Genomic DNA, 19,558 nt, shown 5'->3' on the forward strand with positions numbered 1-19,558 from the left:
TTCAGTGAGTCATCAGTCAAGCATGCGCACACACACACATACTCGCGTATGTGTGTGTGTGTGTGTGTGTGTGTGTGTGTGTGCAGCGTACATTTGTGTGTGCACTTGCATGTGTGTGTACACTTGCTTGTGTGTGTGTGTGTGTGTGTGTGCACTTGTGTGTGTGTGTGTGTGTGTGTGTGTGTCTGTGTTTTCTGTGTGTGTGTGTATGTGCAGGTCAAAGCAGTTCCAGTGTGTTTGTAGTGAGGGGTTCACAGTCATCTGTAAATCTGTGGACAGTCTAAAAGAATATAATCACCACCCATTCAGCCAAGTATGAGGATCCCTAACTCATTGCTGAGCACCACAGAGTTTGGGCCGAATCTTACGGATTTCCTTTGGCGCCACAGGAATAATTATCTCCATGTGCAATTATGTTGATTATGTCACTTTGGAGAAAGGCAGGAAAAGAAAGACTGTGATCACACGTGGTGGACCCCAGGAAAACAAAAGCAAACGGCTTAATGGCTACTTCAGCTCCCTAACATGGCTGTATGTGGAGGTTCTCATTATGTTCATTTCACTTGCTGGATGAAGGGAAGACGATGGGGAGCGCGCAGCGCGCGCACGGGGGGGGGGGGGGTGTTGGGGTAATCACAGCACCATAGCAACGGGGCAAAGGAGGGTAAGGGGTGTATGTATGCAGGCCCCCCTTTTCCTGTGGGCAAGGCAGCATCCACTACTGAAGTAGGTCAGTGAGATTTGCCCAAATTAGGTCAATAGCAGTCAATGGTGCCATCCTGGATAGGAGACATACAGGAGATAGCCAGGGAGAGTGAGAGAGTGTGAGAGAGAGTGCGAGAGAGAGTGCAAGAGAGAGAGAGAGCGAGAGAGAGAGAGAGAGAGAGAAAAGATAATACAGGAGCAGATCCTAGCAGCTTACCTCAGCCCAGCTTTAACACTTGGCTAATTACTGCTGTATGCTAACACAAACCATGTAGGCATCCACACACACATACACACAACCATGCACACACACACACACACACACACACACACACACACATTCGCACACACCGCCCCTGAGCGGGAGCACTCAACAGTGGCCCCTTAGCGGGGAAAACTTTAGAAGCTGTCAGCTTCTCTCTGCGCCGACTTCGGCATCAGACCCAGCGTGGTTCAAAAGGCAGCTCCTGATTAAAATGCCTTTGAAAAGCAGTTTGCCGCCGTTACACCGCTTAGCTCTGATTACTCAGGAACCCCATTCCCCCCGCAGCACACCCCATCCTACTCCTTCCTTTGAGCGGTTGGAATGGTTACTACTGTGTCATGTGTCTCAATTCCCCCGCCCTACCCCCTCTCATTTTTGTTGTTATTCCTCTCCATTTGGAAGAACTCAAGCTAGGGAAAGTTGTTGTGTGATGTTGCCAATAAACGGATGTACGCAGGACAGCTTTGAAGTCTGCGGCGAGTGTTCATTTGCTTTCAGCGTCCCGCATCTTGCCAGTCAGCGAGGGAGCACGGCACTCCAAAGGAAACGCCAGTGTTTACCCCTCCCCCCTCCCCCCTCCTCCTATTTCCTCTGCAGAAGATGACAACACACAGAGAGACACTCGCACTCACAACAAAGACAGCAACTACAGTCAAGTCTGTGTGGGGGGAAAAAAAAGGGCAACCAGACAGACAGAAGGGAGGATAGACAGACAGACGGACGGAAAGACTGCATTGTAATCCACAAAGAGTGGTGTTCCAGAACATTATGGTGTGGCGTCAACTGGTGCAGGGCCCTGGGTTTGCTACCCTGGGCTCCCGGGCTCGGCCCATTGGCAAACAAAAGCGAGGGGGGGGGGGGGTGGTCGTGCACTCCTTTTGTTCATGCAGGAAAGTCTACCGGCCTCAAACCGTACGACTGCGGGCTGCTCCCTGGGCATTCACGCCGTCCTTGTGACGAGCACTGAGCGGTTCGATTCAGGCGGAGAAACAGGAAGGGAGAGAAGCCCTTACAGGTGCCTTCTGTTTGTGCGACATCTGTTCTAGAGGAACGAGGCCGGATTCCGGGACCCAGGCCGAGTCATGCAAGCCCTGGAGCTCTGCTCTCTGACAGGCAGTGGCGGAAGAAGGAGGGTGGGGGTCAAAGACCCCCCTTTCCCTGGAAAACAATCAAACTAAAGCCCCTGGCTTGTCTGCAGAGGAGTGACAAGGCCCCACTTCCTCTGCCGTTGCATTCTCTCATGGATCCCTCCCCGACACCACAAGCACCAGCACCAGCACCACCACAACCACCTCCTCCGCTCTCCCCTCCCCACCGCCCATCAGTTGTCATATGCTTCACACTGGCTGTGAGTGAGTATCTGTCGGTGTGTGAGCGCGATGATGAGTTGCGCTGGGGCCCCGGAGCCTGTCGATGCCAGTTAAGGAGATGTAGGAGAGACGAGGAGGTGAGGAGACAAAGAGACACATGATGAGTCGGAAGAGCTTTTCAGAAAGCGTCCAGCCAAACTGGCAAAATGTATTGGCTCAACAGTGGAGGGGCTGGGGGGGACGGAGGGAGGGAGGGAGGGAGGGAGGGATGGAGGGGGGGGAGAGAGAGAGAGAGAGAGAGAGAGAGAGAGAGAGAGAGAGAGAGCGATGGAGAGGGGGGGGGAGGAGGAGGGAAGGCGGGATTTAGAGAATGAAGCAGGCCAGCAACGAGTTACAGTGACTGGCGCTACTGGCCAGGGAGAGGCGGTCCTGGCTGCAGTCATTGGTGAGGAGCCAGAGAACTGAGCTGCTGCCAACCACAGAGAGGGAGTCTGTCCAGAGAAAGTTGGGACGCGACCAGGGGCTGCAGTCAGCGCGTGAGAGAGAGAGAGAGAGAGAGAGAGAGAGAGAGAGAGAGAGAGGGGGGGAGAGAGAGAGAGAGAGAGAGAGACAGAGACAGAGACAGAGAGAGAGAGAGAGAGAGAGAGAGAGACAGAGACAGAGAGAGACGGAGACAGAGAGGAAGTGAATTAACAAGACCCAGTGAACAACAACACAAAAACAGAGAAGGGCGAAGAGAAAGAGCATGTGAGTGGGTGAGAGAAAGAAAAAAAAGAGTTATTCAGCTCAGAACTGGGACGGAGCAGTGGGGGTGGTGGGGGGGGGGCAGTGGGGGGGATTGAGATTCAGGCAGGGCTGCCTGGAACTGAGGCTCCTAGGCAGGGCCAAAGCTAAGAGCCCCAGCCAGGAATAGAGGCCAAGGCTAGGGGAGAAGAGAGGAGGAGACAGGGAGGGAGGGAAGGGGGGAGATGGACTGGGAATAGGAGGATGCTGTGGTTGAACTGGGGCTAGGGCCAGGGACCCCTTCGCTTCAGATTTAGTCAGCTGTTCTTCTGGCTGTTCAGCTGGAAGGGCAGAGGTTGCGAGAGAGAGAGAGAGAGAGAGAGAGAGAGAGAGAGAGAGAGAGGGGGGAGAGAGGAGAGGGGCAAGAGGGAAACACAGGAAGACTGGAGGCAGGACTTGAAGGAAGCAAGTGAGCAGAGGGAGAGGAGCGGAAAAAAAAGAGGGAACAGGGGAGAGAGCTAGAGAACGGACACAGATGGAGATGAGATATGAAAAAAAAAGGTGTGGAGAGAGCGGGGGATATGAGATAGAGGATGAGAGGCGTGAGCGAGAGCAGGGAGGGAAAAGGGAGCAGAGGAGAGGAGGCATTTTTTGGAAGGAGCACAGTGGAAAAGCCATTTGATTCCTGTAAGAGAGAAAAACAGGCCGGCAGAAGGTGGTTACGGCTGGCTGTCTTCGCAGCCACTCTTCCCTTTCTCTCCTCCTCTTCCTCCAGCTTGCCATTTTTTCTTTCACCCATATCCTCCCGCATTCTCTCTCTCTCTCTCTCTCTCTTTCTCTCACCCTTCCACCCATCCTTCGTGGGCTGCTTCCTTAACAGCTGTAGTAACTCGGACAGTTGTCACTCCTCCTCCTCCTCCTCCTCCTCCTCCACAACAGTCCTGCTCTTCATTACACAGGACCTGCAGCCATGACCTGCCTTCAGCTCCCAAACAGGTGCCCAGTGCGCATGCACACGCACGCACGCACGCACGCACACACACACACACAGCAAATTCTGCAGTGTGCTGCTTTGTGCTTATTTCAGCAGGTTATTGGTCACACACACACACACACACACACACACACACACACACACACACACACACACACACACACACACACACACACACACACACACACACACACACACACACACACACACACACACACACACTTCATTGCACTCGCAATGAAGAGATCACAAGTGCTGAAGAGGAGGGAAGAGAAGTACATTGTGGAGAGGGAGAGCTGGAGCGAGAGAGAGGGGAGATACTATTAACGGCGGCCTGGTGCGATCTTTGTTTCAGAGGGGCGAGGAGAGATTTGGAGTGGGAAGACGAAGGGCAGGAGGTTTGCCACGGGGCAGGGAGCCGTCGCTATCAGAGCACTTTATGGCCTATTATATTCCGTTTGGATTGGCCGGCGTCTTGGAGGAAAGCATTTAGTCTGCGTCGCCGGAGAGTGACTCAGCACACTCGGAAGCTTGGCAGGTGGACGCCCTCGTAACGACACGCTGCATATCAATGAAGTGGCTGGTACTCCGCCGCAACAGGGATCACTCACTCCCACGCCACCCACGCCCCTCTTCTCCCCCCCCCCACCCCTCTCTCTTCCCCTTTCCTGTCTTCCTCCGATGCCACCAGCCTCCTCCCCCCCCCACCCCCACCTCCTTCCACACCTCGACGGTGGAAGCCACTTCACCTCCATGGGGGCGGCCCATTGTTTATTCAGCCCTCTGGCCGCCGGCGTTCTCGTTCCACCTGCCCTGACCTATTCAGGGATTCGATCAGCGCAATGTAGGGGAGGGTGGGAGGGAGGGAAGAAGGGGTGGGGGGGGGGGGGGGAGGAAACAATGTTGTTTATTGTGTGTGTGTGTGTGTGTGTGGGGGGGTGGGGGGGGGAGAGGAGGGGCACAAACACAAGCGCCGCCATTAAAAATGGATGGCTATTTCCCAAAGCCTATAGCCCGTCTCCCTGCACAAAGCGCGGCCCAAGCGTCGCCTGGCCCTGCCTTTTTTTCTTTGCCCGTTGTTTTATTTACAGCCACCTGAATTACCTCTCTAGGCTGTTCTCCCGCCTGGTGAGGTCAGCCCCACCCAGGTACACCTTCCTCTCATCACTCCCCCACCTCCCTTTATCTTTCCTCCTTTACATCCCCCTCCAACCCGGGCCCCACCCCTCCCCCACACCACACACACACACACGCACACACCTCCACCCATCTGCTTCCCGCCCCCCTCTGTGGTGGTTAATGGTGCGGGGACCCGGTGTGGAATATAGATCAGCAGGAGATGGATGTGGCACCAGGAGCTCCGACCAGTCCCGTAGGTCCCAGACCAAAGATTAACTAAATATTAGCTGACAGGAAGAGGGCGAGAGAGAGAGAGAGAGAGAGAGAGAGAGAGAGAGAGAGAGAGAGAGAGAGAGAGAGAGAGAGAGAGAGAGAGAGAGAGAGAGAGAGAGAGAGAGAGAGAGACAGAGAGACAGAGAGAGACACAGCTGCTGTTCAGAGTGCTGGTGCCTGCAGGAGGACAAACGACCCACACTGTTTTTAACCCCATCCGTTCACCGGAGGGCACGATAGGGAGAAAGAGAGATAGATGGAGAGAGAGAGAGAGAGAGAGAGGTGTGATAAACACACAGAGCCATGCACCAAAATAACACACAAATGATGCATTGGGCACACAGAGTGCACTGAGTACACACGCATCAACCCCTACACGCACAAACAAATCCGTGACCAGAGGCACCCTGGGAAAAGGAGTCCGCTAATCACATTCTCCACCCCTCGTCTGGGCCTGGCCGGGGCGGACGGGGAGGAGGGAAAAAACGAATAAATCTTTATTAGAAGATGTGTCCCTGCCATATCGATCGGCCGTCCTTCCCTCCCAACCTCTTTTCCTCTCTCTACCCTCCTTTTGTTATTTTAGGCGTGCCGTCGGCCATCCGGTCCAATCCAGTGAGGTTGTACATCACAGAGAGCCATTAGCCAGCGCTCCCTGGTCGGCCTGTTGCTGGCTGGAACCGAGGGGTGGGGGGGTGGTCCAGAGAAGGGTGAGCAGTCAACGCAGACCACTCGCCAGCCAGTCGGCCTACCAGTCGGTCGGCCAGCCAGCCATGACGGCAGACCGGCATAAAGGGCAACGAACACATTGCGACAGAGGGAACGTAGAAGTCTTGTTGTACAAGCGAACAACAACCGAGGGGGTTTCAACCACACCAAACAAAGACAGAGGGGGGGGGGGGAGGAAATCGAGCCATGGACACGTGCCGGAACGATTGTTTGTTTGTATACGGAAATATCAGGGTATACAGATCTGAACGTAAAACTGAAAGCAAAGGGCATCATAGCCAATAGGAAGGACTACTGTTCAGTGTTCACCTCACCCTAATCTAGCCGGTGGTAAACAGAGTGTGTCTAAATGTAGAGGCGGCGCTAGCCCCAGAGATCTGGATAGAGGCAGCCAGCGGCGGAGAGGGGCAGCGCTGTACAGGGGGAGCCCGTGCTAGCTGAGCGGCTATAGCTTTCCTGTGGGAGTTTAGACACAGGAAGCACTATGGAAACATGCTGTATCTAGATAGCGGCCGCGTAAATAAGATATGAGTTTCTATTGCCTGGCTTGGGAATGAAATTGGAAAATTGAGAAGTGGAAACAGCAAGAAGGGTGGGTGGGGAGGGGGGGGGGGGCGGATAAGCAGTGAGAGAAAGAAAGAAAGAAATAAAGAAAGAAAGAAAGAAAGAACTTCTTCAAGACGAGAACTCTTCAGAAGGGCAAACTAAATTCCTTAGTCTGTTGAAAGCATACCTCTCTTTGTCTCTCTCTCGTGCCTGAAGAGCCTTTCTCGCTCTTTTCAATGTTGCTCCTCCACAGAGGAGGTGAATGCATGTCATACCACACAACAGACGCATCCTCGGACATTGCAATCGGCCCAGCCAGAAGCACACACGGACGCACCAACAATAATACCTCCTCCTGCGAATAGCTCACTGTGGTGCACTCCTTCAGGTAACACACACACACATACACACACACACACACACACACACAACACACAACACACACACACACACAGCCAACAGACCAACTGGATTCTTATTTGGTATAGTAGGAAACTAGAACGAAAAAAAAAAGGGAGAGAGCAAGAGACCCTTTCTACAACAAAAACACACACACACACACACACACACACACACACAGAGTCAATTCTGTTAGGGGATTTTATTGAAAAACAATTGGACAATGGCCCCCGTTTTTTAAGCGGCTTCTGCGGAGACGGTCTGACCAGATTGAACTTTCACCTCCCCAAGTCCCTAGGGGGCCATGGGAAGTGGTCAGCGTGTGGCCAGGTCAAAGCTGGGGAGGGCCCATATAAGGAATGAACACCTCTAGCATGTTGGTATGTGTATGTGTATGTGTATGTGTATGTGTGTGTGTATGTCCGTCTGCATGGCCCTGTGTGTGTGTGTGTGTGTGTGTGTGTGTGTGTGTGTGTGTGTGTGTGTGTGTGTGATGGGGTCACAGGCAGGTAAGCCCCATCCTCTGCTGTTATTTATTCTGAGGCGCCAAGTCTCTGGCGCCCAGAAGGCATGAGACAAGTGTGTGTGTGTGTGTGTGTGTGCGTGTGCGTGTGTGCGTGTGCGTGTGTGTGTCAGCGTGAATGAATAGAAACAAGATAGGGTGAAAATGACGGCCGGGAATGTCATGCACCATGTTATCATTAACGTGCCTCACCTTTATTCCTGGCCAACACACACTGCCAGGAGCTCTCCATGAGCCACAACACATGCATGCGCAACAAAGACACACACACACACACACACACACAAATCTATTCAAAGTCAGGGTAAGAGCAAAGACATTTTTACCACATTACCTACGGCCTCCCTCCTACCAAGTGTTTCCAACAATACAAAAGTAATATAATTCAAGTAGATGCATGCCTACATGGACGGGAACCGCCTTTTAAAATAACACACTCAGAGTCAGGTTTGTATTTACCTAGTTGGACATCTTGGGGACTGTCAACAATGTCCTTCCTTATCTAGCGTGGCTCCAGAATAATCAGAACTGGGGTTTGTTTGTCGTGTCAGGGCAATTCTAATGATTAAAATAAGCTTGGATTCCAGGTTAAAGGCTATACATTTCCTCTTTGCACAGTGGACCAACCATGGACAGATTACGGTAATGATTCACTTTTTCTGGTCAATGAACACAAACCCCCACACTCTTGCTTGCATACACAAACGCGTGTACACAAGCACAATTCAGTCAGAAGCCTTTTGAATTTTTCGACGCTATGTAGTTTCAGGCTTAAAGGAAACAAGCTGTTGAGAAAAACAAGCATATGTTGCCTTTGTAATGGACGCACACACCCGCACGTGTCACACACACATACACACGTGTGACACACACACACACACACACACACACACACACACACACACACACACACACACACACACACACACACACACACACACACACACACACACACACACACCATATTCTGCAGTGTGCTGCTTTGTGCTTATTTCAGCAGCTTATTGGTGCAAAGAGGAATTCATTAGAAACAGTGAGAGGGAGCATTAGATAGGGCAGAATGCTGAGCGCTGCATTCCCCACTTGTTATTATTACCAGATCGAAGAGAGAATGGCAACTGGTAATACAAGTCATTAAATGAAATAGAAAAAAGGAGCTTTTAATAGGGCCATGTCATTGTGGATTTAGTAGCTTATTCTTCCTTCGGTTCATTCCCCTCTTCATTCCCTCTCTCTGTCACTCCCTCTCTCTCTCTTTCTCTCTCTCTCATCGGCGTGGCTGTTGGGAGGAGAATATAGAAAGAACGAGCGAGAGAGAGCGAGCGAGAGCGAGAGAGAGAGAGCGAGAGAGCGAGAGAGCGAGAGAGCGAGAGGTAAACCGGTGTTACCGAGCGAGGGGTTGGATTCCTAGACGGAGTTGGCCGACGCAGGGGCTCTGCTGACGTACGCCCGGCAGCCACAGTCTGGGACAGCAGACAGACGGGGGGGGGGGGGGGGGGCTGGAGCGGGAGCGAGGGGGAAAGCGCCACCACTGGATGGTTCGGTTTCGACAAGGGGGGAAAAGCACACGGGTTGCGTGGCGGCGGTACCCCGTGCATTGGACCGACCGTCAGTGCGAGGCGGTCGGATAACTCAGCTAAAAAAGGTGCTGCACCCACACAGCGCAGCACTGCAGGGCTGTGTGGACGGAGGAGAAGGGTGGGTGGCGGGGGGGGGGGGCATTAGGAATAGAAATTAAAGTGGCGTGGGGAAGGAGAGACATCGATGTCTGGGACTAGTAGAAGTAAGAGAGTAGAGAGGGTAGAGAGAGTAGAGAGAGTAGAGAGGGTAGAGAGAGTAGAGATGGGAGCGAGAGAAGAGAGGGTGGAGAGAGAGAGAGAGAGAGAGAGAGAGATGAGAGAGAAGAGAGGAGAGAGAGAGAGAGAGAGATGGCTGGCAGGGCTCAGGGCTGGTACTGGCAAGGGACAGAAAATGGGACAATTAGAAGTGAGCTATGGTGAGAGCAGGGAGCTGGGCTGTCCAGAGGTTTGAACTGGGTGTGGGTTTAGGAGATAGCATAGTGTAGAAATAGGAACTGGGTAGCTAGAAGAAGCTAAAGTAAGATATGGTATCTGTTGGGAGTCAACCTATCTCTCTATGGGACCCTTTTGGTCTGGAAATAGGCTGACTTTTGCAGTTTTGGGGTTGGCACTTGGGCTCACAGTCTGCAGCTGATGGGCATTAGAAATGACAGCGCCATTATCATTTCATCAGTGAAGAAAAAACAGCTAGGTAATGTGGTTCAGTAAAATTGCCAAAAAAGATGGCATATTCATGGCTCCATTAATGTTCTTTATGGTATCATATGGTTATTCCATAGTAGTAGACATTAAATAAACTGTGACAAACTGACTATCTGCCATCGATATCCTAAATAGAGGTATATGTTTATTTGTTACTGTAACTGAAATGAAAATGTATAAATCATAATATATGTACAAATATAAAAGATAAATATATATAATAGATGGCCACTGAAAAGAGGGTGATTTTGTTTCCGTGAATGACACCATTCAAAAGAGACAACACACATCTTCCTCCTCCTCATACAGGAACACTTACAGGCGGAGGCAGAGGTGGGTGAAGGAGAGACCAGAGAGAAATACAAAAAATATAAAGAAATGAGCTGTTAAGACAGACAGACAGGGACAGGGAGAGGGAGAGCGAGAGCAGAGAGGACACAAGTGCTGACAGTATAAAACATGAAGGGAGAAAGTCTGGAAGCGAGGGGAAAACACTTTGCCTAAAGACTGTGTCTCTTCACTTGCATGGATAGTGGTTGCAGCCCCCTCTCTTCCAGCCCCCCTCTCTCCCAGTCCCCCTCCCATCTCCTTCCCCCTCCTGGAAGTCAGCTGTTTACACCAACTCTGGTGGGCTGAGCCATGTTTCCATGACGATTCAATCCCTGGATGGGCTGGAAGGCAAGGTGCCGTCCCTGGGCTCCTCGGACACCTTCCTCTGAGCCCCCTGGACCCCTGATCCCAGACGATCAGTCCCTTCTGCAGTCCTGCTCAGACTGCAGATCTACTGGAGGAGAGCTACTCTGAAGCCACATCTCTGCGTGGGATGTTTGCTTTAGGTTATTGTTGGCAGTGTTTGGTGTGTTGTAACAGGGACATAACATATATTGGGGATTTTTTGGTGGGTTTTATTATGAGAAAGTGCATAATGGTAAACAAAACACAAAAAGAGAATGGTGAAAAGGTCTACTTTCCTGTGTCTCTAAGTGGTGACCATATGGGCTGCTTTTAAAAGGCCACGGTAAAAGATAAAGGTGCTCTCAGACCACCATACTGGAAATAAACAGATACACTCACCCACATGAAAACCAGCCCACATACATAAACAGATAGAGAGAGAGACACACACAGAGAGAGAGACAGAGAGGGAGAGAGGCCCTGCTAAACAAAAGCCATACCTAGACAGGGCCTTGGGGACGACAGGCTCATGTAAGATTTAAGTTCCAGATCTTAAATTCTGCACCTTTGTGGACTAAATTCTTGAAATGTCGAAGTAGGTGCTTGAATAGTTCTTTAGAACGACCTTGTGAATTCTTAGCCGAAAGAAATACGAAAGGAGAAATATTTGTGGTTGTGTGTGTCATACACCCCCCCCCCCCCCCACACACACACACACACACACACACACACACACACACACACACACACACACACACACACACACACACACACACACACACACACACACACACACACACACACACACACACACACACACACACACACAGCTTGATTGAATGTGCACCTGACTGTGTTCTTGCACAAACATGCTCAATGTCACTCTGCCTCTCTAAGTGGTCAAGATTTTTCTTGTGCACGTTACTCACGGCCTCTCCACAAGAAGGCATATTTACTTGACTGTCCAATCTCTTGTCTTCTGGGATTTTCTATGTGCGTGTTTGTGTGTGTGTGTATGTGCACACACTACACATGCAGCCAGCCTAATAAATGGTGTCCATGACCAATATAGGAATGCAAACAGTTTCAGGATAAATAAACGCAATCGACTGTCAATAAAGAAAAATAAGTCTGTTGACAGACTGGTGCGGATATACATCATTTTCATAGACGTGACTTTTCAAAATTCCTGAAATCATCCATCTGTCATGATTATGTGTGACCATGGATTAGGATCATTTGATTTCAACAAATGAGTCATAAAATTTGCATGTTTTGGTTAGGGAATCTAGACATGAACGTATGTATGCATGTATGGGTATATACACACACATACACACGCTCACACGCTCTCACACACACACACACACACACACACACACACACACACACACACAAAATCGCTAAAAAATGAGATGGGGAAGGGGCGGATGACATTCACACTCAAACAGGCATGACAGCTACAGGGATATTTTAGGCGAGGGAAGGGCAAAATATTACACGCTACTGATCCTTACCATGCCACAATGGAAAATACACTAAAATAGTCTCCCAAATGGTCCCCGTTTATACTCTGTTGTAAGCTGAAGATAGAAGCACAGCTAAATAAATAAATACATGAATAAATAACAGCAGACCTGCTCATCACTCAGATTTGGAGCAGAGGCATGATAACTTGACATGTAAATGTATGAATTTTAAAGAGAGAGAGAGAGAGAGAGAGAGAGAGAGAGAGAGAGAGAGAGAGAGAGAGAGAGAGAGAGAGAGAGAGAGAGAGAGAGAGAGAGAGAGAGAGAGAGAGAGAGAGAGAGAGAGAGAGAGAGAGAGACTAACGATGAGACTAAGATAAGTAGGCTGTGGCTCAAAGTGTATGCTAATGACATCAGAGAGAGAGAGAGAAAGAGAGAGAGAGAGACATATGCCAGGCATCAGTGTGTCACTCCTTAGGGATATGGGGCTTACGGTAACAGGATAGTAATAAGAGTTGTGTGTGTGTGTGTGTGTGTGTGTGTGTGTGTGTGTGTGTGTGTGTGTGTGTGTGTTGTCGTCATGGGGTTTACCTCTTGGCACAATGTCCTAGAGGCAGACCGAGGGATGATGGGGATGGGGATGGGGGTGGGGCCTTATAGACTAGAGGGGTCATTGGGGGTTGGTCAGGATGGGATGGCGCTGGGGGTGTGGAGACTGCAGCCGTCATAAATTAATGAACTTGACCCAGACACAACCACCAAAACAGGGTGGGGGAGGGGGGGGCACGCAGGGTAATGAAGTGCAAACATGCTTTGTCATGGCATGCTAAGGCCATTGGAGGAGACTTCTATAATTAGAGGACAGTGGGGCCGAGGAGAGACTGCAGCCCGCTAGCCCCCATGCACCGGCTATGAAACAGCGGCCAGGGAACAGATGCTGTATGATAGCAGCAGACAGCAAAGAAGAAGACACACTAACATGCGCTGTCCGATTAACACGCTAAGAAAGAACAAGGAAAACCCCTCAAACCCGTTCCACCGCTGAAACCAAAGGAACAATCGCCCCTTTGATAGCCACGAATGTTGTCACATAACAAGGTTATAATTGGCCTGATTCTGATGGAGCCGGCGTGCCAAGCCAATGTGTTTCTTTTTGTTTTTGTATTATTCATTTTTCTCCTGTGCCCCGTGCCAGCAGAAACCGTTGGGAGGCGAGTGTTGTCCGGCGACTCTGAGCATGACCAGGGAGTTTGAACAGAAACATTTCGCTGATCATGGCTGCTACGAAAAGGCGGACGTTGGTGTGGCGTGGATGGAGGAGCGGTGGGTATACACAGCGGGGTGCGTCGGTGATGCTGCTACCGGCCGTGTCTATAAAGCGTTGGAGCCGAGGCGGCACTGAAAGAGGAGCATTCTTTTCTTATCCCACCTCTCTCTCTCTCTCTCTTTCTTTGCTTCGGCGTTCAGGCGTGAATGTTGCTCTCTTCCCATCAGCAATACACGGTTTCTATTCTCTCTTTTTGTGTTTTCCGCCCACTTTCTCCCCCCTAGGCTTCTCTTCTATCTATCGTTTTTCCCTCTAAAAGAGGACCCCTCCCTCCCGACCCATCACTCCCCAGCATTGATGTATGGAAAGAGAGAGGAGGGGAAAAAGCGTGTGATTAATGTCTTTCAGAGAAAGATAAATAATCACAGGAGACTGGGGGGGCTGGTAGTTGGCCTTAGGGGAGTAAATATGGAGAGTTTTATAGCTGCTCACTTGGGACGGAAGATGGGGGAGGAGAGAGAAGCATGGTGACGGGGAATCCATTCAAGTATATTAGCTCCCCCACCACCCTCCGTACACAATAACCCCCTCATCTCCTTTATCGCAATACTGTCTTTCATCAACACCGAATCCCAGCTCACTGAGTACGCATGCGCGCATACACACACACACACACACACACACAGAATCACTCACATACAGATATGCAAACATGCATGAGCTCATGTGTACACCACCCACACACACACACACAAACACACACCACACACACACACAGATATGCAAACAAGCATGCATGCGCTTATGCACACACTCTCTCTCACACACACACACACACACACACACACACACACACACACACACACACACACACACACACACACACACACACACACACACACACACACACACACACACACACACACACACACACAAACCCTTTCTTTCCCGGGCCACTGTGTGTTTGATGGGCATGCAGTTTGTGATGTGGTTGACAGCTCCCTCCCATGATGCCCTGCCTTTAAGCCCGCCCCATCCTCCGGTGGCTGCCTGTCCCCTGCAGAAGATTGCATCTTTTATTTATCACTTTCGGTTCCTTGCCTTTATTTTTTCTAGCAAAAAAAATTCAGGGGGTGAAATTGCAATCAACATAACATGGCCTCCTTCTGCAGTACCCTGGGCTGTCACCCCCCCCCCCCAGCCCCCGAGCATGCAGAAGACTGACAGCCTGTGCAGACCAAGACACACTTAGTCGCACACACACACACACACAACCACGCTCCCCTTCTGTTTTTATCAACCCCCCGCACACATTGTCACATTCCCTCTCCCCGAGTCACACACACACATGCACTCAAGCACACACAAAACCCAGAATGCCCATAGAACCCTATCTCTGTAAGTCTCAAAGGCAAATCTTTAGACAATGTTTTTTCTTCTTTGTAAATCTCCACATTGATGCACGTGCTTTCTGTGTGTGTGTGTGTGTGTGTGTGTGTGTGTGTGTGTGTGTGTGTGTGTGTGTGTGTGTGTGTGTGCGCGCACGTTTTTTCCAAGAGCTGAAGGTTATTCACTCACTGAAGCCTCGAAAAGAAAAGCAAATAAATGAGTCTACTGCTGGGGAATCTGGTGAACAGGCCAGTGAGAGAGAGAGAGAGAGAGAGAGAGAGGGAGAGAGAGAGACAGACTGCCTGCTCGCCCAGCCGCCTGCTCCATGGCTACTATTGTGCGCTGCACATTCTCTGAGCCCACAAGAGCTGAAGCCATCTCCACACAGATTCTTTGCAGGGATGAGGAGCCAGTAAAGAAAGAGAGCGAGAGAGGGAGAGAGAGAGGGAGAGAGAGGGGACACCGAGCAAGGGAGAGGGAGGAGGAGGAGGAAGATCATGCATAAAATCTTGTTTGCAGAATGCATTAAGATTCAGATGAACTGGTGAGGGTAATGGGATTAGAATCCTGAACCATTTCCAAGGGTGGGAGGAAGGAGTGACAGCTGAGCCTATTGCACTGACGAATGCAGTGAAATATTGTGTCTCTGGCAAAGGAAGCTAGGGAGCCAGTCAGCCAGCTATCCAGGCAGGAAGGGGGGTTGCTCAGCCCTGAGCACCTCTGTTTACTTCCAGCTCTGCCACATATAATGCCTCTAGCAGATATGTGCATCCTAGCCTCAAGCAGCGTCCTATACCTCCGGCTTTAGCTGAGCGCTCAGATGGGAGCAGAATAGCACCAATCTGTCTCACAAAGGTGTTTGGCAAACAAAATAGAAGCGCTGTGGCTTTAAATCGCCGTCCCTCCCACTCTTTCTAAATATCTTCTATTTAGCCAGCGGTGAAAAGATATGGGGGGCTTTTGTCTGCGTACCCATTGGTGGGGCACATAGAACTGGAAAGACACATAAATAGGAACAAAGTGCTAAGCTTCCAGTCAGGATCGCTTAGGGCAATTCAATGCGCTCAGCTCACTGGGCAAAAACAGGGAGAAGTGGGCTACTATTACCAGCTTCTCTGAAAATAGGCTATTATTACACAGCTATAGGGGTCTAGTGATAGCCTACATAATTCATAATAGACTACCAAAGCCACCCCACGCCTGGCAGTTCCACCAGTTTACAATATATGTGCTATTACCCGTCCCCCCATGTTATACACCGTGTATTAAAGCCCACTTACCGACTTGTAATACGTTGTCCACCCAGCCACCCTCTAAAAGAGTAACACCCCGCAGAAAAGGCAGTTGGGTATCGTCGTTATTGTCCCCGCTAGTTCCACTTTCCTCTCCCCCTGCGTTGAAGGAGGAATACATGCAGATCTCCTTCTCGCTTCTGGGAAATGACCAGTATACGATCCTCCTCTGGACGGGTTCTGGAATCCGCTCGAACCGCTCCTCAACCCTCTGGAACGGCCACTTCTCTGCAACTCTCCGTGCCGCGATATCGAGCAGCGATTCGGGGTTGTGCGTTTTTCCCGATCCTCCTAGAGCGGACCCCGCACCGCCACACAGGACTCCTCCAGCCCGCTGCCCCTGCCTGCATGCCGGGTTGTAACCGGGCCGGCAGCAGAGCCGCTTGGCTGGGGGCTGCTGGACTCGCTCGGCCATGATCGCACCGCTTCCAACCTGAAGCGCAGTTCCTCTCCGATCATATAAACGGGATAAGGAAGAGAAAAGGACAATCTCTCCGCGATTGTTTGCCGTACATGGAGAGACGGCCCTTATTCGGAAAGTAGGCGGCGCCTCCGAGTTCCGTAAAGTCCTTTGTGTTGTCAAATTAACCGAGATGGGTGGGATCCTGGAGCGCAGCCAGCGCACGAGTGGCGCTATAAAAGGAACTGGAGGCGGAATTCCCGAACGTCGGCAAATCCTTTGTGAAGCAGTTCGGGAGCGCGAGGGCGGGGCCCTGGCGGCCGACGGCCTTTGAAGTTTCCTTCTTGTTTGAGTTTAAAGGCGGGGACTAATCCATGGGCGGGCTCACAGTTTCCCACAGGCGCAAAGGGGGCAAAGGAGTTGAATATTTTCTTTCTGAGACAGTGCTAGCAGCACCACGGCCTCTCCTTTCTTGAACTCCCCGGGTTGTTTTCAAGGCCTCAGTCAAGGCCCCTCAGCTGTCAGAGAAAGAAATATTGCGGGATCAAGTGGAACATATGAACATGTTTGGCATTGGGGGTTCACTAGACATAGGCATACATAGCATACAGAATTAGTAGGCCTTAAGTAATTGACTCTGACGCCCCTGCTCCGGAAATAGCCAAAAAAATAAAACTGCCTTCTTTGAGGTCGGGCCAAACTAGCGGTTTGACGTCCTACTGTGATGACTTGCTCTCATAGTCTAGTGAAGCCTGTGTTACCAACAAAGCTGGCGAGCGAAGCCACATTTACGAGCCTCCTCCCTGATAATGTATACCATATACGTTTTATCGTAGCTGTGGTCTACTATTTGCTTCTGGGGGGAATAAAGGCAGGGGCTGGGCTGCAGCTGCATTTTACTTGAAAGCTTCAGACACCAAGTTACAGACTTAGGCTTATTTGGAAACAAAAATGGCTTTAAATGATTGAATGCAATCGGTTTGACGATATGTCTGGTGCCGTTTGAGAGAGAGAGAGTTGTCTGTGTTTCCAGCTGCCCCTCTCCTGCCCCTATGAATAAAAGGCTGGCCTTTGAACTGTCCTGAAAGTGATCCATGCCTTATGGACAAAACAGATGTGTCTTAACCTGATTTAGTTTCAATACTTACCCACAGGAAGCTCACACAGCCAGCAGGTCCTCTTTTGTTATGGTAGTCATCTTTCTCAGCTCAATCCTATATTAGTGGAGAAGGGCTGTGTTTTTTGCTGCTTTTCGGCAGATGCATCGTCCTATCATATCCTTCAGTCTTTTCTCCTGACACTGGGGTTATGGGTTCAACACATAATTATAATCCTGTCATATAAAGACCTTTCTCGTTATACTGTTTTACATATTTTTTTATGTTTAGTAGGATTTCCTACATTTGAAATTCCAAAATATGTATATTTATTGCTACAAATTTACATTATTGTAATTATGTTATTACTATTGTAGCACTAGCCTAACAGGCGTTTTAAGGCACTAACTAGTAGCCTAGCATAGCAGCATACAAATATAATTTAATATAATCAAAGAATATCAAACAACGGTCATTTATTAAAAATAGGACTGGTCTTTCGATACTTTTGAAGGGCTATTTCCAGAGTGTATCCCTTCATCCTTTATTTTGAGGCCAGCGGTGAACTACAACTCCCATGTTTTTAAAGGGCGCGTCATATCCAATCACGAGTTGACACTGTGTGATCACAGTTCCTGGTTACGGGCGGAGAGAGCGGCTATATACGAGCTCCAATTTAAAGATCTGTTATCTCAATAGGTGAGTGCTTTCCTAAACATAGTATGTATATAACGCCACTGACGCAAACTAGAACACATTTCCCGTAAGCTCGTATCATATGGGGTGGTTTGACTTGGTCGTAAACCCCTTTTGTTCATAGATTAGTGTAGGCCGATTCTGACTGCTAGATTAGCTAGCTAAGTTAGCAAACTCCAGTCGCAATGCAAATGCTTTTGGAGGAGAGGATAATTTTAGTACTAGTAGCTTTATAGGTTTTTAGTAGCTTCAAATATAACACAATTGCAGTCAGACGTTTTTTAATTGCTATAATATTTTCCATTGGTTTGTCTCATATCGGCCATCATTTCCTGGACCCACAGCGTTCTCCTTCTCGTAACTTTGAGAAGAGCTCACCTTCTGCATCTCTTTAAAATGCTACGCCTTCTAGTCTTCCTTGTCCGAGACCGCCTCCCACAGGAGTTGTGTTTTAATATGTTTCCCCATAATATAAATTAATGATAGCCGCTTGTATCCGCTGCAGACAGGTGCTGAAAACTGTTGACCATGATCGACGTGCGAGGCTGGGCGGAGTACGTGGTGGAGTGGGCTGCCAAAGACCCCTACGGTTTCCTCACGACGGTCATACTGGCTCTCACACCCCTCTTCATTGCCAGTGCGTTGTTGTCGTGGAAACTGGCCAAGATGATTGAAGCCCGGGACAAAGAGCAGAAGAAAAAGCAGAAACGTCAGGAGAATATTGCAAAGGCCAAGAGGGCAAAGAAAGACTGAGCCTCTGAGAAGGGCACGGAGGGATAAGCAATAGGAGGGAGTGAAACGGGCTGGCCCACGGCTGTACCCTTTCCCTCCCAAGTCTTCTGCCCTCCCAGGACTCAGCCCCACTACCATTGCAGGCCCACAAGGCAGCTTTTGTGGGATATGAAGAGGAAAAATGGCCCACAGGGCTCTAGGGCTGACAGACAATACTGCGGGGATGTGCCTCCTCCTCCTCCGTATGGGACTCTTGGCAGCAAGAGCACAGTGGTCATCTGTATAATTTGTCTTTGTGCAGATTCACTTCACATTGCAGCTGTTGCATAACCTTGCATTCCCTTTTTACCATTGATTTTGTTGATTTGATTGTATAGAAACTAGACTAAATGTCATTTTCTTCCAAATTGAAAGTATTATTTCCAAGTGATTTTAATAAAGTGCTGGTGGGTTATATTTATCTGTGGGCATTTTAATATAGAAGTGGATCCCAATAACATCCAAATGTCTTTCATTAAGCCAATTCTAAATCTCCCCTGCCCATTGACAAATGGTTAGAATTTCATATTTAATAGAAAATGCCCATCACAAGTTATGTAGTGATGACAAGTGATGTCTTTATTCTTGCTTTATCTCAAAAGCAGCCAAGAAAGTTAATTTAGTGATCCATGAA

The 19,558-nt window shown here is 49.7% G+C and overlaps 2 protein-coding genes across 2 annotated transcripts in view; one reads left to right on the plus strand and one right to left on the minus strand.

The window, feature by feature from the left end:
* The window catches only part of LOC311343761 (zinc finger SWIM domain-containing protein 6-like), a gene marked incomplete at its 3' end in the record, with an annotated part of 45,971 nt that extends 29,584 nt beyond the window's left edge, over positions 1 to 16,387 (minus strand). The window contains exon 1 of the mRNA XM_084468722.1: positions 15,949 to 16,387. Coding sequence (XP_084324848.1) covers positions 15,949 to 16,375 — 427 coding nt within the window. The 5' untranslated portion in view covers positions 16,376 to 16,387. The remainder of the gene's footprint in view (positions 1 to 15,948) is intronic.
* A 1,697-nt stretch (positions 16,388 to 18,084) lies between these two features.
* On the plus strand, positions 18,085 to 19,542 carry smim15 (small integral membrane protein 15). The gene is made up of 2 exons (XM_084468338.1): positions 18,085 to 18,156; positions 18,659 to 19,542. Exon 2 carries the CDS (start codon positions 18,682 to 18,684, stop codon positions 18,904 to 18,906), a length of 225 nt encoding a protein of 74 aa, XP_084324464.1. The 5' UTR covers positions 18,085 to 18,156; positions 18,659 to 18,681; the 3' UTR covers positions 18,907 to 19,542.
* The last annotated feature ends 16 nt before the right edge of the window (positions 19,543 to 19,558 follow it).

This window comes from Micromesistius poutassou (genome assembly GCF_964030765.1).
Source record: "Micromesistius poutassou genome assembly, chromosome: 5".
NCBI classification, from domain to species: Eukaryota; Metazoa; Chordata; class Actinopteri; order Gadiformes; family Gadidae; genus Micromesistius; species Micromesistius poutassou.